The following is a 23097-nucleotide window of genomic DNA, read 5'->3' on the forward strand; positions in this document are numbered from 1 at the left end:
TGACGGATGAGATTATTTGACCTAGCGGATATACGGATGAGATGGAATGGAATGATTTGGCTGGTAGGATTGGAGGGGGGCACCTCCTCCTTTTTATATTAGTATAGATATAGATTTGGAAGTTAAATTTCCTTGATAACAGTTAGTCCTTATATGGATGATGTTATTTAGTGTGACTATTTCCAGTTAACTACAGAATGAAGTAAATGCTTTTAAGCAGTACCAAACATACCTCAAATGGAACTGCGACAACTGGATAGTGATGCAGAGACAGTAGTTATGCAGCATAATGAGGGCACCATGTTACCAAATACTATGAACATCCAATTGCAAGATCTCTGAAAACGTAGAACAAGCAGTTAACAGAATTCATCAATAGATCTCGAGTATATACAGTTAGACAAGCTAGAGATGTACGAACAATGAAAGTAAATAGCAACTTTTGCAACAATTCCTAAATTACATATCCACCAACTCCATTTCATATGCACCAACTACCATCCTGAATTTTGTTTCCTTCCTGGAGATAAATTGCTTGGCTAAGCATGTTCAGGTCCATACGCTAGTGAAGCGTATAAGAGGTGTAATACATGTTAATTATCTGAGAAGCATACTGTTTAAGCAATCCAACTTGAAATCCCATTGCATCAGTGCAGTTATTAATGCGAAAGCTTGTTTAAAATAAACAGAAAAGCTGTGGTTAATCAACATTATTTCTTCCCAAAAATCCAAATCCTGGTAAAAGAAATTCTCAGTAGAGACGATTGGCACCACATGAACAAATACTGGCCATATCTTGCAACAGAACCAGAATTGAGTTTATAGATTTACAACAGTTACTGAAATGCAAGAAAGAGAAATTATGCAACACAAACCAAAATCAAATGGACCAGAGTGGGCCAAAAATTGAAAAGCAATTGGTTGTGACAGGGGATCAGAGACCATGGAGCAGCGGTAACCCAGGGTGAGGCGGGGTGAGGACCGAGGGATGGTGGGGGAGATCAGCGCCTCCTTGATGGATAGGTTGAGGGCACCGATCTCCCTATGCGATTCATGGCGTCGCCTAGCTTGGACGACGTGCTTGACAGGTGCGTCTCCGGCGGCGATATCGGGTGCGTAGTGATGGCGAACTGGCGTGAGGAGGATACCTGCGGTAGGGAATCGGCACAGGCAGCAATGTCTTCTCCTCCACGGCGGCGGCATGGGGAGGGGCACGCGGCAATGTCTTCTCCTCCATGGCGGCGGCGTGGGGAGGGGCAGCACGATGGCGACAGCTTGATGGGGCAACGATATTCTGAGGACGGAGAAGGACGGTAGCGCGACGGCAGGGCGACGGCGGCGCATGACGGCATGAGTGGAAGAGGAGGAATTAGGGCTGGGGCCTGGGGGAGGCGTGGGTCGAGGTGGGGACTGGGGATAGCCGGATGGGGCGCTCATTTGCGGGGAGAGAGGTGGGGTGAATCTGGAGCGTTGGTATGTGGATGGATGGTAGGGATTAAGGGCCTGTTTGGCACAGCTCCAGCTCCAGCTCCACCCCTCCTGGAGCTGGAGCTAAGCCAAACAGTTTCAGCTCCACCAAAACTGGGAGTGGAGTTGGGTGGAGCTCTCACAAAATGTACTAGAGTTGTGGAGCTGGGTTTAGGAAACTCCACAACTTGGAGCTATACCAAACAGGCCCTAAGTAAGTTGATTTCACTTGTAGGATTGCAAGGAGACAACTCCTCCTTTTTATATTAGTATAGATGTAGTTGAGGAGTTCCTTGGCTAGAATGAAGAGCATTGGAGATAGCGGGTCTCCCTGTCGAACCCCTTTGGCATGATGGATTGGCTCCCCGGGCTTTCCATTTAGAATAATCTGGGAAGTAGATGTTCTAAAGAGGGCACAAATCCACTCTCTCCATTTTGAACCGAAACCAAATGCTTGGAGAGTCTCAATAAGGTATTGCCAGTTTATGGAATCAAAAGCCTTCGAGATGTCCAGCTTGAACATGAGCGTTGGTTTTTTGGTTCGGTGTAGCTTCTTAACCAGGTTTTGGACATAGAGGAAATTTTCATGAATCGCTCGTTTTCTTATGAAGGCACTCTAGTCTTGTGTGACCATCTCGCCTAGCCTTGAAGCCAGTCTATTTGCCAGAATCTTAGTGATTATCTTTGCAAAGCTGTGTATTAGGCTTATTGGCCTAAACTTGTCTGCCGAAGTCGCTTGCTCGTGTTTGGGCATTAAAACAATGAAAGCAGAATTCAGCTCTTCTAATTGGTTTGTGTTTAAATCAAAAAAAGCTTTCACAGCTCTGAAGAGGTCATCCTTTATTATATTCCAGCATGTCTTGTAAAAAATTCCAATGAAACCATCTGGGCTGGGAGCTTTTTCTGAAGGCATAGAAAAAATGGCTTGCTTGAGCTCTTGGGAACTAATTTCCTCTTCTTGGTCTTGGAGATCAAAGGAGGGGAGATGCAAGTTTTCCCAGTTGATGGTGCATTCTCTTTGCTGGCAAACTCCAAGCCTATTTGAGAAAAAGGAGTGGAGTTCCTGCTCTTTTTCTGCATGTGTAGTGGTCGAACCTGAAGATGTTTGCAGGCAGTGAATGAAATTTTTCCTTCTTCTTGCATTTGCTTTGAGGTGAAAAAATTTGGTGTTTGCATCTCCTTCTTTGTCTCACTTTAATCCTATTCAAGGCTGCGAGTCCAAGGACTCTGATTTTCAACATTGAATGTAGTTCCTTTTCTTGTTGTGTTAACATCCTACTTTCTTGTGCAATGTCGAGTTGAAGGATCACTTCGTTTGCCACAGCCAGTTGCAACCGTATATCCCCGACATTTGTTGATTCCCATCTTTTGAGGTCTCTTGCTAATCTCCGCATTTTTAGCTTGAGGATTGCTAGAGGGAGTGTTGATGCTAACGGTCTGTCCCAAGACTGCTGAACTTTTTCAATGAAGCCTGGGATTCTTGTCCAGTAGGCTTCAAACCTGAATGAGAAGCATCTAGGGATGATATCTTCTCCAATGATCAAAAGAGGTGCATGGTCTGAACAAGAGGAGGATAGAGGGACAAGACTGGCCGAGTGAAAAAGCAAATCCCACTCGGTGGATCAAAAGGCTCTATCAATCTTTGTTTGGGTAGGGTTTGTGGTGGTAGCTGCCCAGGTGAATTTTCTCCCTTCGAGTGGTAGCTCTTTGATTTGTAATCTGTCTATGACTGCCTTGAATCTCTGCATCATGCTTCTATCCAGTCGGTTGTTGATTTTGTTAGATACTTTGTAGATCAAATTGAAATCACTGATTACGAGCCACCGCTTTGAGATGGATTGAGATGTTTGTTCAATTTCGTTCAGGAAAGCAATCTTCTAGGGGTCTTCCTGTGGTCCATAGACGACTGTAATTTCCCAAGAAATGTTTTCAGCTTTCATGGTGATTTGCATTGTGAGTGAAAATTTTCCATTTGTGTGGTTGCTAATAGAGAAGTAATTGTCATCGACAGCAAGGATAATGCCTCCTCTAGTTCCATCAGCTGGTAGGAAACAAAACGAATTGCTGAGTCTGGCACCTAGAATTTGACTGGCAATTCTTTGATCAACACTCTGGAGTTTTGTTTCCTGTAAGCATACAATGGTAGCTTTATGTTCCTGGATTAGGATGCGCACTGCTTCCCTCTTCGCTGGAGAGTTTAGGCCTCTCACATTCCCATTGAAAATCTTACAGTTTTCCTGTGCCACATGATGGTGGTTTACAAGCAACAACTTGAGGGCAGTGAGGAAAAGCAGCGAGCAAAAAGGCCTCAGGAGTAAAGAGGCGGCAAAGGAAAAAGTATGTTGCATCACGACGCGACCAATATTTAGATAAACTGCCAAGTTCTTGCATAATCAACCACAGGATCAACAGCATTGTCCATCTAACTTGCATCTCATTCAGGTGAGACACACACACATAGCTTGCATCATCATTAGGCCACTCTTTCAGTGGCTTTGGGGGGGAGTCTAGCTCTACTCGTCGTCGCCGACATTTCAAAAAACAAAAGGCGATTGGTAACGAGTTTGGTCATTGGGACTTCATCCTGGTTCTTCCAGATCATCTTGCGAAAGATAGCACCCATTTATTTATGTAGGCGCTCTCCAGGGACCTTTGCATCTCTTCACGCTGGGAGGATAGTGGCCCCCCTGATCTTGGTGGCCTTCACTTTGAGCTTCCTTGCTCCTCCCTTCTCGACCAGGTCTGCTATCATCTTGAGCGAACGCAGGGTGAGGGGCCTTTTGTAACGCTGCAAATAGAGTTGTTTTATATTCTCATCAAACGAGTCACCATCATTCATAACTCCGAATCTTTTTGAAAGGATCTCTTGGGCTATCAATTCTATTTTGCAGTTGTTTCGCCTCTTAGATTCTAGCCGCGCACTGTGGCGTTGGGTTGATTGAACAATTACTCTAGATCGCCTAATGCTTATTGGTTTTGGTGTGGGGAGAACTAGCGATCTTACCGGGGCAGAGATCGAGCTTATGAGCTGCTCGACGTTGCTAGTGACAGCTCCCGGGACCAGGTCCGACACCACCAGGGATGGTGTGTTTTTAGGGGTTGTGATGTTGAGGTTAGCCTCGATCTCCATTGGATCGTCCTCCCTATCCTGTCCCGCATCGCCATCCTGATGATGAAACAGAGATTCAGAGGGGGGAAGGAATCCACTGTAGGTAAGCAAATTGCGCCAGCTCCCCCTTTGGGGCTTTTGCTACGATGCAGGTGGCGTACATTGCAAGGAGAGAGCTGCTTTGGAGATTTAATAGGAGATAAAGATTTGCGCGAAAAAGAATTCTTTAAGCTTACTTGGGCCTTTTCAGCGACGTCGTGGTAGGCACCTGGCACGTTCCTGTTCCTGCTCCTCCCCCTGGATGCAGAGTGGCCACGTTCACTCCTGGATTCCTGGCTACGTGCGCGCCCGACAAAGAGTCTGCCCCAGACAGATTGGGCTCTTGAGCGGTGCTACGGGTGGCGACCTTCATCCCCGGGTCCATCATCTTCATCATCACGGTCCCCCTCTTGGTTTCTTGTCAGGTTCATCCCTGGCCTGCAGGGGATGGGGAGCACCGGTCCCCTACTGCGCGAGACGTCATCGAAGACGCCATAGGACCAGTCGTACTGCTTGTACACCATGGGCTGCAAGTCCTCTAGAATGTCAAGATGGACGAAGACCGGATAAGTCCACCCCTGCTTCGGAGCTGATGGTGGCGGGTAGTGGAGCGGGTCCATCTCTGGCAGCGGCAAGTCGAGAGGCACCGGATCAGCGTCGGGGTCTGTGAGACCAAACCGCGCCATCTTTGAAATGGTGCTGGGATCATTTGTTCAGGCCCAGAGGTCGAAGGTGCGGTTGTATTTGCCCCTCCTGGAGTACTTCTCGATAAAGTGTACAGCACTCTTGGGGCCAATCAGCTTCTCTGTCACTGCTTCAGTCCGTGCTTGCATGGGGATGCCTTCAATGCATAGCTTGGCGTGGTAGCGGAAGGAGATGTGGTGCCCCTCTCGGCGATCGTCCCAAGCACGAAGGTAGTAGGCCCTTCCGAAGGGCCCTTCGAATCTTGGGGAGGATAGGACTAGGTCCATGTCCTCCGCCCTTGAGAAGGTGACGAAGAAGTCCTCCGGGTGGTAGCAGGTGACCTGAACATCCCGGCGATGGATCCAGAAAGCAGAGCAAAGGTCATCAGCAAAGAAACTCTCCTCCATCGCGCCTCCAACCGGCCAAGCCACCAGAGAGCAAGCGGCAAAGCGAAGCCTGTTGCGCTCGATCTCTCCCGTGGAGGAAATGACGACAACTCCCATCTCATGGCGACGAGCAAGTAGCACGGATGCTTGCTCTTGGGTTGGCTTAGGGTGGAAGGAGGACCATTGGCCGATGGGAGTGGTGGGAAATTTGAAGGGTTGGGTGGTTGGCGACTTGATGAAGGGCGCAGTCGGCTTCTTCTCTGTAAGCAATTAAGAGCTTCATGTCCAATCTGCCTACAAGACCAACATCTAATGGGGTTCCTGCACGAAGCAACTCTATGATATGTTTGAAGGCATCGGAAGCATTTCCCTTCCATATGTTTATAAAACCTTGCCCTTCTCTGCATTAGAAAATCCTTATCCCGAGGATGGGGATTTTGTTTTCTCCACCAAAACTTTGGTTTTACCTCTGTCCACTGGGATTGCGAGGCTGAGAAGCTATGAATTTTCTCTGCAGGCGAAGGATGAGATGGATTTGAGAGCAACCTACCGCTCTTAAGGGTTCTCAACACTGCATTAGATCTGGCGGAAGGAACATCTCTCTTCTGGTTTCCAGGCAAAATTAATCGTGCGTGCACTGGAATCTTAGCTTGCTTCGAGTTCCCAACCAGAACCCATTTATCACTCACACTGCGAATAAGAGCAGTAGGGGCACTCGATTTCAAAAGGACTGGAGCAGGAATCTTACTGTTCTCAGCAGGGAGGGAAGAGATCAAGGCCGACTTGAAACTCTTGCGGAGGAAGGAAGCAGATCCGGCTGGTCCGGCTGCATCCTGGCTCGAGCAATGTGAAACCAGATCTACTATTTCGGAGAAGAACCCGAACTGCTTACCGTGGTTGACCGGAGGGGTGGGTGCAGACACGACAAGCGGGGGTGAAGCTGGCTGGAAGGACTCAAGCGTGGGGACGGAGATGTGGGTAGTCGGGCTTGGTGAGGGTGGCGGCGAGGGCGGGGGACGCAGTCGCCGGTGGTGGGTGTCGGGGCTAGGGCTGGGGTTCTCCATTCCAATCCCGAAAGTTTTCAAATGTCAGCTCTCCATTAGATGATCTCCTTGTACTCTATTAGAGCACATTGTATTCTTGCACCATTTGTTGCACACTTGCACCAAACATTGTAATTAAACAGACGCGTTGCGCCAGCATTCAGAAGGAACAATGGATACGGATGGCCTAGTAGATAATCTTTGCTCCCATGGTGAATTATGATCTCTTCAACGTCCTCCTCTCAATGACTTGATGCCCATATTGAGGAACATTCTGATGTCGGACTCTAAAAAATCCACTGGATCTCTGTTGGCACAAGCAGCTATATCAATTCTTCTCCTGAACTGCCAAACTCTGCTTGCTCATGGTAGTCCCCAAGAATCCAAATCTCCAGAATCATCGAATCGGGGACGACAAGGCTGCACAACTTGCCGGAACAACACGGGCCAGTCCTCTTTACCCAAGAAGAACTTGCGCATTGCGGCGCCGTCATTGATCCGAACTCCACAGTAACCATACCAAACACCAGAAGAATCACCCATTCTGGTGCAGAATTCGTTCACGGTTGCCAGTGCAATTTCCCCCACGCAGCATGACAGAGCCGATACATTGCTGATCAATCTCAGATAGCGCGTCGCCAACCGCGGCGAGCCTCCGGTGACGTGGTCCCGGAGGAATGCGGGTCGGAGGTGACCTGCACACGGCGCAGCAACGGTAGACTACCTCCTCAGCGACCACCTCGTCAGCGGGAGATGCCGCTCCTGGTTTCATGGCGACCAGGGGGCGTATCAGGTTTTCTGCCTCGAGACGCGACGGCGGTGTAGGCACGCCTGCGAAGCGGTGGCGGCGGCGATGAGAGGTGATAGCTTGATGGGTGAGGATGGGCCTCAAATTTGGGCCTAGTTCGGCCAGGAACCGAAAGTAATCGATGTTTGAATAAAGGAATACGTTCACTTTAACTCTCTCCGATATAGCTCAAATCTAATTCATATCCCTGAATCACAATACCGGACATTTTGAACCCCTACTATTACACCCGGTGTAGTTTGATTTCGTTGACGTGGAGCTTTGGCTTGGACTATCCCGTTGAGTCATCCTGTGAGGCCCACATGTGACTCTTGTCCTTCTTCCTCTTCCTCTCTCCCCTTCATCTTCCACGCACCTTCCCCCATCTCCACTCTTGCCGAGAAGCAGCAAGCCACCACCGCCATGGATTCCAAGACGGACGCAGAGTCAACCACGACTAGGACCACGGAGGAGGCGGCGCGTTGAAGGACGTCGTGTCGCCGCCTCCGCCCGTCGTGTCGTCCGCCCCATCTGCGCAGCCACCCGCCAAGAGTCAATACTACCACCACCACCCCCCTCCTCCTCTCCGCTGCTGCTGCTCCGATTCTTGAGACGATCCTATGTGGAGAAGACGAACAGGGAAGAGGAAGGAGAGAGAGGAAGAGGAAAAAGGAAAGGGGGTGAGAGAATGACATGTGGACCCCATAGGATAACTCAGCGAGATAGACCAGGTCAAAGCGCCACATCAGTGGGACCATCCTTCCAAAACCGTTGAGGGAGTCAAATTACACCGGTTCTAATATTTGACGGGTCAAGATATCTGGTATTGCAGTTGAAGGATATGAATTATATTGGAGCTATATTTGAGGGAGTCAAAGTGAACTTATTCTTTGAATAAATTAGGGTTTTTGCTTGTTATTATTCAAAATATTTATGTTAAGATAAGTGAGTGTTTTTTTAGAAACACAGTGACGCTTACAATGCGTTCTCACACACACACACGGCACACCTTATCCTTATGAGCATATTCAAAAGATTGGGCCAGGTTGAAAGATTGGGTCATCGCAGTGGAGCGTGGTGTCTGTCGTAGTTACAGAGGACAGGAGGAGAGGTAGATATGCAAACTGACCGAAAGGAGTAACAACAGATAAGGAATTTGAAAGCCATGCTTTACCAAGTACTCCCTCCGTCCCATAAAAACGAATTTAGGACCGGATATGACATATCCTAGTTTGTTTTTATGTGTCCCATAAAGTATGCCATGCTTTGTGTATGTGTATGTTCAAATTCATAGTACTAGAATGTGTCATACCCAATATTAGATTTTTTTTTTTTTTTGGAACGGATGGAGTATGAGACCAACTTTTATATTTTTATGTATCATTGACATGTGACACATATATGATATGAAGGAATCTCCGATAAGCTTGGCACAAACAAAACAAAACCTCTAAATCAATCAAACTCGACTGCCTTTAAGTGGTAATACATGGCATCAAGCAAACCTTTAATATATACGGTGCACTGGAGATAATCTTACCTTCACTGAAAATAATCGATTGGGCCCTTGAAAGAAAAGGGGGAAATTCAAATAGCCTTCATTGGTCTTTCTACAACATCTCACTTTTGTGCGAAACGATCCCTACAAGTTCATTTTTTTTCTTCAATCTTCCCACCTCCCTCTAAATTTTAGTGATTTATCGTTATTGTCTCAATTCCTCATTCCGCATGAGCTTCAAGCAGGGCAAGACGAAGCTACCCATATCACGTCGATAAGGGCGCCTACATCTTGCCAACCACGAATCACATTGCGCTATAGATGTTTCGAATAAGGGCATTAGCAATGCGTCACAAAAAATGCTGAACCTTAGGTGCCATGTAGACTTAGGAACAGTTGGGGACACATATTCCACAATGCAATGGAGTCTAAAAACCTAAGTTTATAAAATGGAAGACACAACTTGGAGACTTTTCGGCCCACAGTGCGTGACCCAGGCGAATATGTGGCCTCGTAGCCCAAATTTGTGCAGAGGCGTGAAATTCCTGTCATACCCCCGCATGATGCCCCTTCTGGACGGATCGTCTCCTCCAATCCTCCCAATGGAGGCGCAGGAGGTGGTCGTGGTGCCAGATTCGGCTCCACCGCCGGCTCCAGCAACCCCGCTGGCAGCAGGACCACGGGCGGTGGCAGCGCTGTCGCCGGCAGCAGCTCTACTGGCGGAGCCAGCGCCAGCTGCTCCTGCAGCAACACTGGCAGCGGTAGCGCCTCCGCCGACAGCTGCAGCAAGGGCGACTGAGGTGGGTTCTTGGTGGCTTCAAGTCCTTGGTGAATTTAGCTGTTGATTTCTGAGATGGTTGGCAATATTGTGAATTTTTTATGTGCCAATGATTTCTGAGGAGTCTTATCATGTCTTGCTCTGTTCATTAGAATGTATGTGTTTTTTAGCGTGGAGGATGATGGCTTGGCAGTATAGTTTCAGTTCTCTGAAAATCAATTCGCTGTACATAATGCAGGGTACTCCAACTTCAGCCTTGACTTTTTATATTCAGATTTATAATTTCAAATACTAGTATATTTATACATTGAAAGTTAAATAATGATGTTCCTCTGAGGTTTGATGGTTCAGAGTTTCTATGATTCTTGGACACATGATTTCTGGGTTTAGGGTTTGACATCAACCTACCTCGGTCCACAGCGACGGCGGCGGCCGCGGCTGTGCCTGCTCCTGCTCCCGGCGTCGGTCCACGGGCGACGGCGCGGCCGTGGCTGTGCCTGCTGCTGTTTCCAGCGTCGTTCCCCCGGTGGCCCGGTGCCACCGCAGGCGAGAAGAGGCAAAGCGCGGGAAGGGAAAGGCGAGCGCGGGAAGAGGAGAATCGCGCGCGCGAGGGCGATTTGGGGATAGAGGGAGAGAAATCGCTGTGGGAAGAACGGCGCTGTGAAGCCATAGCTCCACAATGCGCCCGGGCGGCATATCCCCACGCCAACCCGTCTCGATTCGGCCGAAGAACGGGTGCCCAACTTGGGTCACGCGCGCCTGATTTTTATGGGCCCGTTGTGTAACATGGCAACGAATTTGGGCTGCTCGCCTACGTGGACTGCTCGGGCTGAATGTCAGCGAACCACATTGTGAATGGCCTAACACTGCGTCGAGGTTTGTGGCCACGGCTGCTACGCTCGCGGGAGGTAGGTGAAACCCACCCTTACCAAGATGGCATGAGGTAAATCTATTTCTTCTCCAAGTCGGATGCCAAAAACAACGACAAAATTGCTGAAAACTAGCAGCAAGTGGAAAACCAGAAGAGATGAATGAATAAAACTTATGGGGGAGTCTTTTGTACTAAAAGTGACTAGCAAAAATATCCGTCCGTTGCAACGGGTAAAAAAATTCTAATACGTTTTTTATGCATAATCATGTCAATGACAGTGTTTTATTTTTAATGAACGGCTTGTTTTTTTATAAACAGTATTTTTTTTCTTGCACGATTTTCCCAAACCATTTTTCAGAAATGGCGCATTTCTTTCTCATAGTTTGTTTCTAGCATTTTTTTTTTTGCTTTTCTTACGGACAAAGAAAACCATATTTTTCTCTTTTTTTGCTTTTCTTTTTCTTGTTTGTTTCTCGCACGTTTTTTTCCTTTTTTTAAATGTTCTTTTTCTTTTTTCCAATACAGGAGAATATATTATGAAATAAAAGCCAGGTAGTAGATGGCAAAGAATTGATGGATCCTATCCGAATTAAGCGTCTGTCAATTTAGCTTTTTTTTTTGACATTTTAGCTTTTTTTGACATTCAGAGCGATTAATTTTTTAATAGACGGTGTTTTTTTCTTGCGGTTTTTTAAAACCATTTTTTAGAAATGGCGCGTTTTTAATGAATGTTTTTTTCCTCGCATGTTTTTTTTATAAAATTTTTACCGACGATGGAAATAATTTTTGTCGCGTGTTTTTTTATTTTTATTGAAGATGGAAAACCTTTTTAGCATGTTTTTTTTACGGTTTTCTCTGACTTTTGCCTCATGCGTTTTTTAACCTTTTTTTTCTCGTGCATTTTCTCTTTTCAAATAGTTAGATTAGATTAGTGATAGAGAAGAGATATATACTGGTTAGAAATCAGATTTTGTTTCGCTCTTTCCATTTTTTTTCTCACGTGCATTTTTTATTTTATAAGAACCAGGTTTTATTTTATTTTTTTACGAACCATTTTTTTTGCCACTTTCTTAGGGAATCGGACTAACTTTTTTAGATGTTTTTTCGGATTTTTTTCGCCTTTATAGGAATTAGACTTTTTTTTCTTTTTTTAAAGGAATCGGATCTAGCCTTTTTTCACCACTTTTTTTTTGCCTTTTATATGAATCAGATTTTTTTTAGATTTGGATCTACTCCCTCCGTAAAAAAAAGACAAACCCTAGGTTTTCGTGTCCAACATTTGACTGTCTGTCTTATATGACGTTTTTTTTATAATCAGTATTTTCATTGTTGTTAGATGATAAAACATGATTAATACTTTATGCGTGACTTTTCTTTTTATTTTTTTTCATAATTTCTTCAAATAAGACGGACGGTCAAATGTTGGACACGGAAACCCAGGGTTTGTCTTTTTTTTGGACGGAGGGAGTACAGTCTTTTCGCCACTTAGGGGAAAAAGATTTCTGTTGTTGTTGTTTTTCTTTTTTGTGTGGCTTTTCTTTTTCTTTTTATGCACCTTTCTGCCTTTTTTCTCTCTCTTTTATTATTTGTTTTAACAAAAACGACCTCAAGTACCTTATTGCAAGATTATAGGGACTCAAATGCAAATATAAAAATTATAGGGACTCAAATGCAAAAATACAAACCCAAAAGTTAAAATCATATAAAATGGAAAGCTCTTGACCCGTAGGTTCTGTTTTTGCAAAAAGATCTTTAATTCGGCACATCAATTTTTTTCACCAATCTAGAGTCGGACTTTTTTTTCTTTAGTGAGAGGGAATCGGATATAGGAGTCGGACTTTTTTTATTTTATTTTTTCGCTATTATTTTTGTTTTGACGGACGAAGGAAGCATCTCTTATTTTTTTAAGTAGTACAGATAGAGATAGAAAATGAGATTTTTTTTTGGATTTTTTTCGCCTTTATAGAAATTATACTTTTTTCCGTTTTTAAAGGAATCGGATCTAGCCTTTTTTTTCACCACTTTTTTTTTTGCCTTTTATATGAATCAGATTTTTTTCTATTCGAATCTACAGTTTTTCCGCCACTTAGGGGAAAAATACTTTTGTTGTTGTTGTTTTTCTTTACTTTCTTTTTTTTGCGGCTTTTCTTTTTCTTTTTATGCACCTTTCTGCCTTTGTTCTCTGTTGGTATTTCTTAACGACATTACTAGAAATATAATTCCCAGCAATGACGCAGAAATACTTCTAGTATATTATGGTTATAGAGTTCATCCGTAAGCACACGGATATACCATTGTAGCATTTCACCCCAGAGTATTCCAAGGGTATCGTATTTATTTTATCCCGTGGGAAGATCATGTAGAGAGAACTTGACTGATAATTTATATATTACTTGTGATAATCATATTCTAAGCAGGGGTTAAGATAATCCAAGGATAGAGTGACACACAAGCATTAACTACTCATTCTCATAATATATCATCTAAGCTAAGTGGAAAGAAAAGAGAAAGAAAATCTATTCCTATACTTCTAATATACATAGTATACATACATTCTAGTTAACCGATATACTAGCTAATACACTCTATCCAATGCCCTCCTGGTACTTCGAGAAGCCACCCCTGACTGTCGAGTTCCTAACGACAGCCCGTCATGACCATACAACCGGGGCTAAATATGGAGGAATACCCTCCCTAGGGAATTAACTTAGGATTATATACCGGCGCAGAGGAATACTCGTACTGAGCTGTCACCATCAGTGGCCCACCTCTTATCCGCAATATATAACCCCAAATAATGATATCCCATAATCTAGACACCACGTCTAAACTAACAGATACTACTCTAATATCATCGTCTTGACATAGAGTAATTGCATAAGCAAGCACTATACCCGCACCAAAGTATCTCCCAGATAAGCTAGCCGTATATTCGGTATAACATGAACATAATGTAAAGTAGGTACTCATATACTCGGAAAGTATTTCAATACCATAAATGTATTTAGAAGAATATTATAGTAAAAGTACAAGGCTTACAAAAGAGAAGAGAAAAACTACTAGAGCCATACCCGAACTCTTCCGAAGGCTTCCGGACTTCTGATTTCTACTCTATTCCTATTCCACCAGCTTACTAAACTAAACTTGAGAGAAATGAGATAGCTATTGCTTGAGGTGTGTGTTGAAGTGAAGAGAGTGAAGCCTTTATATAGAGGTGGTTATGACGGTTGTGGAAGGGGAATTGTCCGAAATACCTTCCAACCGTCATTGGGGTGCAATCTTGGACGTCCATGCCGAACCCTGGCCTCAACGGTGGAGATGGGGGTTCGGCCGAACCCCCTGGTTCTGGTTCGGCCGAACCATGGGCTAGCCCAAACCAACCCATCTTCGGCTGGCGACCTCCTCTATTGCTTCACTTTGTAGACTTGTGAATTTTGGCCCAATCCATCGTGTCAATTCTGAGTTCTTGGCCCATTCATGCATAAGTCTGATTCTCGACATCGTCCGATTGATTTATCGTTTGAGTTGATGTCAATTCTCCTCCACTTTTATTGTTATTCTCTGTAAAAGGCTAGTAGACCTAATACTAGTGGAATATTCTAACATATTTATGCATTGCAAGCATCACTAGTTCTCCTCTATTTTGGTAATATTGACGGTCGAAATTGATCGATAACGACCGTCAACATTCCCTCTCTTTTTTTTAACAAAAATGACCTCAAGTACCTTATTGCAAGATTATATGGACTCAAATGTAAATATAAAAATCACAAGGACTCAAATGCAAAAGTACAAACCCAAAAATTAAAATCATATAAAAGTGGAATGCTCTCGACCCGTAGGTTCCGTTTTTGCAAATAAATCTTCAATTCGGCACATCAATTTTTTTCACCAATCTTTCTTTTCTGAAAGGGAATCATATATAGGAGTCGGACTTTTTTATTTTATTTTTTCGCTATTATTTTTGTTTTGACGGACGAAGGAAGCATCTTATTTATATTTATTTTTTAAGTAAGTAGAGATAGAGATAGGGACAAAGACAGAGAAGAGATAGATAATTGTATTGGGGTATCTGGAACTTTTTTTATTTTCAAAAGAAAAGGAAAAAAAAACTAATCGATTTGGGGCCACTTGTCAGCTCCACGTCAGCCTCCATCCCCGGGCCCACAACCCGACAGCGATAAACCCCATGACGGAGAGGAATCATCATCAAGATAACGAAGAGTCGAGGAGAGCAAAAAAAGCAAAACAGCAAAAGCGAGGAGAGAGATGGCGGCGAGGCGAGGTCGAGGGCGCGGGCGCGAGTGGGAGGACGACGACCTCGGCGTCGGCGGCGGGCAGCCCCCGCACCACGCCGCGCCCGTCGTCTGCCTCGCCCGCTCCGCCGGGGACCTCGCCGCCGGCGCCTTCGTCGGCTCCCTCGTCGGATACGGTCTCTCTCTTCTCTTCTTGCCATATCCTCTTTGTTTGTTGATGACTTGATATAGTCTAACTAGCGGTTAGTTTTGAGATGTTAGCTCGAGTTTTATTTATAGGAAGAATTCTGGCTTTGTTTCTTTCTTCTTCTTGTTTTTTTTTTTTTTTTTGGGGGGGGGGGGGGCGATTTTTTGGGATGAGCAGCGAATCTGTTCTTGGTACTGGGGTTAAAACTGTAGATGGCATGAAAAATGTACTTCTTTTTATATTATCTGGAGGTTCTAGTGCCGTTGCCTGGACACGGATTTTCAATTGAAATGGATAATAGCTTGGAAATGACAATGCGAGTTTTTTCTTTCCCCCAAAGAACATTGTCATGGCCTGTTCTTAGTCTATCTGAAATGTCCTGACAAACCTGACCATTAGAGAGTCCTACTGAAACTGAAGCAAGTTGAGGGGGGCATGTAACGAAAAAAAAATTGAGGATTGTTGTTAACCTGTGCCAGAATCTGGATAGCTCATTGGAGAAGAGGTGAGTACTTGCTTGTTTTTCCTCTTCAATATCGCAAGCGAAAGTATGAGAGCACCCGATAGAACTATCTAGATCGAAACTAACTTGGTTATAATTCCAAATTTTAGAAGCAGGATAAACATGAACTTTAAAAGGAACCATGTTGTGCGCTCAAACTAATTATGGTATATGGAATGTTAGCGAGACTTAAAAAAAGATCCTTAGTTATATAATTGGAAAAAGATTATCCATAATGGCAATCAAATAGGAAAGTCTGCAAAATGCCATCGCTCAAGGGTCTTTTAAATCACTTTCAATTTGGATGCTAAAATATGCTTGAGTATTTAGTTTTTATTCTACAAGTGTTTACTTACAGTGCCTGTATGACTTTTCCCCCAGGGCAAGGTTTGCTCACTAACAAAGGTATGAAGGGTTCACTCAGCAGTGCTGGATCTTCTGCCAAGGTTAATTGATCATAATTCATTCAATATTTGGATATAGAATTAGTGCTATCCAGCCATACAAAGTTTGCTCATGACAGAACTTCTGTATTAGACTTTCGCAGCACTGTCTGGTGTCCAAAGTTTTATCCTGTGCTTGCTCAGAAGATTGCGAGGGAAAGATGATAGTATGTGCTTAACTTTAATTTCATTACTCTGTTATAAAAAGTAAATGTTTAGTTATGACTATCCCTTTTGTGGCAGTGATCAATGCTGGCGTGGCTGGTTGTTGCACAGGACTTGCTTTGAGCTTTCCAGGTAATTTACATAGAATTGTCTTTATTCAGTAGCTTATTTGTAGCACATTTGTTGTCTGAAATAGTATCTCCAGGACCCCTCAACGATTAGATGGTTGATGATACTTTATATTATTTCTTGGAGATATGTCTAATTTCATCTACTGCTAAGTTTTCATCAAGTAAACCTTTTGATATCTTCTCGCTGTGCAGACCTTTCTGTATATGATGGTCCCTAGAAAAATATTGTTTCAATTACTGTGAATTCTGTGTCACTGTGTTCGACACATATATGTCTAATTTCATCTACTGCTAAGTTTTCATCAAGTAAACCTTTTGATATCTTCTCGCTGTGCAGACCTTTCTGTATATGATGGTCCCTAGAAAAATATTGTTTCAATTACTGTGAATTCTGTGTCACTGTGTTCGACACATATATGTCTAATTTCATCTACTGCTAAATTTTCATCAAGTAAACCTTTTGATATCTTCTCGCTGTGCAGACCTTTCTGTATATGATGGTCCCTAGAAAAATATTGTTTCAATTACTGTGAATTCTGTGTCACTGTGTGCTACACATGAGTGGATATTAAAAAAATCATGTTTAATTACATGCCAAACCACATAAAATTTTATAGTGTTTAGGATGTCCATAAAATGCTTTACTCACATGATAACAAATGTCTTCGTGTGCTCTGATGTTTTACATGATATTCTAGAAAACTGTCAATGCTTATGTAGCTTTATCAGTAGCCCATGCTCCGTTCATTAATCTGTTGTTTTTTTTTTACCAACTGTAAACCTGCCATTGATCTGGGGTGAAAGTTGCACATTTGTCTAAACTAGTGGATGATAGATAGTTAACTAAAAAGCAATGGCAGATCTGCAAAGTCCAATAAGTATCATAGGCACACGTATAGATTTCCCTTTTTGTTAGATTGCTTGTATGCTTTACTAGAGCCACTCAACAGAATTGCAAGCCTGCAATTACTTGTATCTTATTCTTCTGTAATTTTAGCAGAGTTAATGGGTTAGGGAATGTGGACCTAAATCCATACAGGCTGCCGTTGTTCATCACACACCATATGCATCATCAGTCCAGTATTTTTCTCTCATTAAAACAATATGCCAATGGCCCCTCTGGTTTTTGATAAAGCCTTGCAGTCCATGAACATTCATGGAATATTGAATTCTTTTTGAGTCAATCTAATTAAAGACATTTTATAGTTCATGAGTTGATTTCTGAATGGTCCTTTTGATGTTATATTTTGTTAATAGATTTTGCTAAAATGCATTTTCCATTATTTTTGTACTACAGATTTTAAGTTGTAATGGTTAACTTGTACAATTGTCTTTTATATTTTTACTATTGTGAAAAACAGGTGGGAGTGGTTCTCTTATCCTGGGTTTATCCTATCTAAATGAACATTCTTTTAGGTTGTTAGAATCTCAATCACTTTAACAACAAATCTTATTTTTTGAACTTATGTGAAAATTTGAGATTCAAACAACCCCTTAGATCAAGCTATTGTAGTAAAATTAGTTTTCCTACTGTGTTTTTATAATTCCTATGTGGGTAGTTACTTTTGCTAAGAAAAGCTATTTATGACAATTAAGACACTCCAGAGCAAGTACATCATTTCCGTACATCAGCAGGAATATAGGACTGATGTGGACCTACCAACTAGATAACTACCTCCATAAGAAAGGTGTAGTGTTATGGCATGTCATGTGCATGGAACAGTAGCAAGGCCCTTGGTGGTGAAATATCCTCATTGCCTGCCATGGTGGAGAGTGCAATGAGCAATGTGGGAGGGCTGACTAGCGGAGACAGTGAGACATGAGGTGGGCCTGAAATGGAGGTTGACGTGCCTTATGGAGCGAGGCCAGGTCTGTACCTGGAGCATGCACTCTAGCTGCTGGTAAAGCAGATGGCATCCTGTATCTGATGTGTGATGCGAGTCACATTTCTTCCTCCAATGTCCACTGCACCTTGAACAATTGCTCAAAGCGATTCGTGCATCCCTTGCCATCAAAGGTTGGATACGACATGTAATTGAATCATGAAGCTCAGGACTTCATGAGATAGATGGTGCAGCACTTGACTCTTACACCAATTTTCTGTGGGCCAAGGATTAGATGCTAAATGGCATGGCTTGAGGAGAAAGCACCAGGTTAAAGAAGAGTCTCTAATATCCGTGCCTGATCTAATACATCCAAATCAGCCCCTTTCAATAGATACCCGTAGGGGATATCTTACTTATTGTATCCTTCAGGGATACACCCTCTGTCCCGAAAAAAACCAACTTCTGAGAATGAATTTGGACAAGCACTAGTCGAGGTTCATCCCCAAAAGTTGTCCATTTTTTTTTGGTATGGAGGGCAGTACATGAAAAATTATAACCATAAATAATACTAACAACTAATCTTATCTAACAACTGCCTTCATGACTCATGAGAAACCCATGCCTACTAGCTGTTTCCTGTCATGCTAGTGTCACGGCTACCATGTACTTGTGCAACTCCTTTATTGGTGCAACACCTAGGTCCTTGCTTCTGAACCATGCACATGACATGCCGCATAACAATAACAAGAACAATAATGTAGTACTGTGCTGCTGCTTTCTGTTTCCGAAATAGCTCATTAGGAAATCATTCGACTGTAAAAGAAGTGGAAAAACATGGGGATCTAACCTTTAAGTCAAGTCACCTGGAGAATGATTGGGGTCACTACTTTTTGGCTGACAGTATCTAAGCTAAAAGATGAAAGAATGGCAAGATTTGTTTCATTGCTTTCCACTGAATCACTGTAGGCCAGTGAACTCTGACCAAATACCAAGACCATAATATAGAATTACAAGGATATTCATATTCCCAAATTTGTTTCTTATTTCTCAATCTTCAATCCTCGCTCTGTTTCAGTACATTCACTTCTGTTTGACTCAGGTTACATGCCCCTTTTTATTGAATCATGAAGAGTAACAGTCACTATATGCTCGTATGTTTTTCTTCATTCTCCTCAACCAGGTGCGCCGCAAGCGATGTTCCACAGCTGTGTCACCTTCGCGGCATTCTCTTGCATCATGGATGGACTCAATAAGCAGCAGGCTGCCATGGCAGCGACACTTGCCAGTAAACCTTCAACCATCAAGCATCAGGAGGGCGACGTCCTCCCACCGTTCACTCTTCCACCGCTGCTGAACGCTTCTGACGCTTTAGCTTCATGCTGCCAAGCCTTCCTCAAACCGAAGGACTAGACTGCTGAAGAATAATCACAAAGAAAATCTTGCTCCATTAGTTTTGTATTTGCCCTTAGTATTCGGAATTCATGCCCAGTTATGTGCTATGTTTTCCTGAACTTGCTTAACTTTGATCCTGTTTTGGTTCTGTGGGTATCATACTCCCAATTTTTGTATCTATTTTGTTTATGCACTTTGTAACAAGCTTAATGAAAAAGATAATAGCAATATCAGTGCTTATCAGGCTATCTGCAAATGTTTATAATTTATTTATGTCCTGTTTTCTAGTCAAATATGCAGAAAGGCACATGATACTGTACAGCTGCAGTTCAAACATAGTTTTAGCTTCAATTATGTGCCTGTAGCTCAAAGCCAGCAGAATCTGGCTTTTGACGTTTGTTCTACTATTTGTATCATCATTACTAAAACCTCACAAACAGGGGTGGATAATGAGCCAGCTCAGCTAGTTTGAGTCGTTAATTTTAATAAGCTAAAAGGTTAGCTTGGTTCAGTTTGCGAGTTGGCTCGTTAAGCTTATTAAGCTCGTATGCTGTGAGTCACAAATGAAGCAGACATGAAGGTAACACAACATTATCAATTATCATCACCACCTAGTACTTGATTGGCCCATTTCACTGATGATGGTACAATTAATGCCACACTGACACACTGTTCAAGTTGACCTGACATCAATGATCACACACTACAGAGGTACTAGTAGGAACAGATAGAGATCCAAATTCCTAAACGTACTCAATAATTGCGAAGTATCAGTCCCAATAATTGTGAAATATCAACCATCTGAATCCTGATCCTAATGACCCCAACCCAGCAGCAGTGGAGGTCGTTTTTTTTGGCCCACCAGTTTGCTTTTTCCACCCTCCACTTGGAAAAAAGTTCAGCAGCTCACCACAGTGCAAAGTCACAGAAAGATTTGTACCATATCCACTTCTACTCTTCTAGTTCTTCAACAACAATAATTCAGCCATTTCAGGAACCAAAAGTTTATCTCCTACTTGCTATCAGTAGTAATAGAGACTAGAGAGAGACCAGCTAGAATATTCTCACTGTTCCAGCAAAAAAGGATATCTCATATCTGCATAACAAGGGTGCATATAAAGCTTGGATGAAATACCTGGAACGGATGAAGCCATAAACACAACTCAGTTCCATGAGCATGTATGTATTCAAAGTGCATCCAGAAAAAAAAGTTTATTCAGACCAGGGAACTTTTTCTGAATAAGTTTATTCAATGAGCTTGTGACTTGATCAGTACTTATTCTGCTGTCTGTTTTCTATGCCACCTTTTAGTCAATTGTTGCTGGCTGTAGTAAGGAGCGCGTCAATTTAATTATTTGTCTCTCATCAGATATATAGCAAAATCCAATAGCTTTTCAGTAATACCACTTAGGCCTTGTTTAGTTCCCAAAACAAAAACTTTTCACCCATCACATCGAATGTTTGGACACATGCATAGAGTATTAAATGTAAAAAAAAAACCAATTACACAATTTGCGTGTAAATTGTGAGACGAAACTTTTAAGTCTAATTGTGTCATGATTTGACAATGTGGTGCTACAGTAAACATTTGCTAATGACAGATTAATTAGGCTTAATAAATTCGTCTCATAGTTTCCTGGCGGAATCTGTAATTTATTTTGTTATTAGACTACGCTTAATACTTCAAATGTGTGTCTGTATATCCGATGTGACAACCAAACCCAAAAATTTTCCCCAACTAAACAAGGCCTTAAAATCCAAATCTCCTCAAAATTTTGACCAGATATTTCATCCCCTACAAGGAGGCTCTACAAAATCTCTACATATAGAAAATATTACCCATGATATCTCTGCATGCCATGTACCCATGCCTTCCTGCAAAACAACATGCCATTCAACATTGCACACATAGTTACCTACTTTACCTACCTCTTCAGGACATGTTTTGATGGAAGGTGGATTGAACCCAATCCATTTGGTTTGGCAGGGACTTCAGTTCTCAATATCTCTACCAATCCAAAGAAATTAGGTGCATACCATATTTCCAAACAAGGCCACACACTTGATTTCCCCAATCCCCACACAAGATACTACACAAGACAACTTTTTCAGGGAATCTAACATCAATATTTATTTCAATATGCAAACACATTTAAACAGAAGTCAGCATACCATATCTATGTTGTTTGGTCCCAAAGATGACCCTTTAGAAAGAAAGTGATAAATCACAAGTCACAATCTACGCAAACACCAGGCAGGCAGGCAGCAAATTCAGATAAGAGGACAAGTGTCCATTTTGAGTCTTTTTAGACTATTTTCTTTCTTCTTATTATAATGATGCGCAGCCCTCCTGCGCATTCGAGAAAAAAAAGAAGAAAAGGGCAAGTGTCTGAACCCATCCAACCCAAAGCCCAAACCCTGTACTTTGCCCACAGGTATCCCAAAACCATCTCCAACTCAACTCAGGCTCTGAATAATTGAGCCCCCAAAGTCCCCCTTCAGTGACACCTAACACCTTCCACCAAAAGAAGATAAGCCCACAGATATAATACTATCAAACATGCAGTGCTCCACCACCCCCAATAATTCAGGCTCTCACCTATAAATACACAGGTTGATGCACACACAGATCTCTACCCAAACACACTTAACCACAACAAGTCTGCGTCATTCTTGTCCATTTAAATCAGCATGGCTTCCATAGGATTCAGCTATGCACAGATTCATGTGCAGCAGGACAGGTGCAGGAGGACCAATGAAGAGAAGATGAAGAAGATGATGGCAGAAGAGGAGGAGAAGAGCAAGAAGGGCATGTGTGAAGGAGAAGGGGAGGAGAAGAACAAGTTCATGGCTGCTGATGAGAAGAGTTGCCACTCATGGACCAGTGAGAGGGTGCACCCATGCTCATCTCCGGCTTCAAAGATTGGCCGGTGAGGTCGATCGGCTGTTGGCCATGGAGCTAAGCTAGTACAACCGTGCAGGAGTCTAACTTTAGCTTGTGCTTGCGTGTGAGGTTTCTTTTTCCAAAAAAAAATGCATTTCCTTCAGTCTTGTTAAGGAAATAAAGATGGTTTTTGTTTGACCTTATTGTCTTGTCCTTGGGTGTAATTGTTATTGGAAGGAACAGAGAAATGGAGAAAAGACTGTTGGGAATTGAGACATCTTTACCAGTTTCTGTACTTTTCTACCTGAGTGCAACCTTTATTAAGATTGATTGGTAGCAAGGATAAAAATGAAGGCCAGCAACTCGAAAGGCGGATGATGCACGATAGGCTTGACCATGTATCTGGAACACCCCCCATCCCCCTCTAAAGTCTTGCGGGTTGAGGATCACCGTATGCCCAGCCAAGCTCACCGCCTTGGGACGAACGATGGTTGACAATACTTTTCCATATGTTCCTTCTGAAAACGGCTGAGGTGGCGCACATTAATGTATTAATTCTGAAAGGTGGCGCACTTGGGCCTTCGTTGAGTTCTCAAAAAGAATATGTGCAAACACATTGTATTATTATTTGGAGGAAAATACATTGTAT

General features: G+C 43.0%; 1 protein-coding gene across 1 annotated transcript; it reads left to right on the forward strand.

Annotated features, from left to right (window-relative positions):
• The first annotated feature begins 14886 nt into the window (after positions 1-14886).
• LOC127786438 (mitochondrial import inner membrane translocase subunit TIM22-3-like) lies at positions 14887-19812 on the forward strand. The gene is made up of 5 exons (XM_052313847.1): positions 14887-15094; positions 15989-16053; positions 16145-16217; positions 16294-16347; positions 19353-19812. Exons 1-5 carry the CDS (start codon positions 14932-14934, stop codon positions 19580-19582), a joined length of 585 nt encoding a protein of 194 aa, XP_052169807.1. The 5' UTR covers positions 14887-14931; the 3' UTR covers positions 19583-19812.
• The last annotated feature ends 3285 nt before the right edge of the window (positions 19813-23097 follow it).

The sequence above is a fragment of the Oryza glaberrima genome, chromosome 10 (assembly GCF_000147395.1).
Source record: "Oryza glaberrima chromosome 10, OglaRS2, whole genome shotgun sequence".
Classification (NCBI taxonomy): domain Eukaryota; kingdom Viridiplantae; phylum Streptophyta; class Magnoliopsida; order Poales; family Poaceae; genus Oryza; species Oryza glaberrima.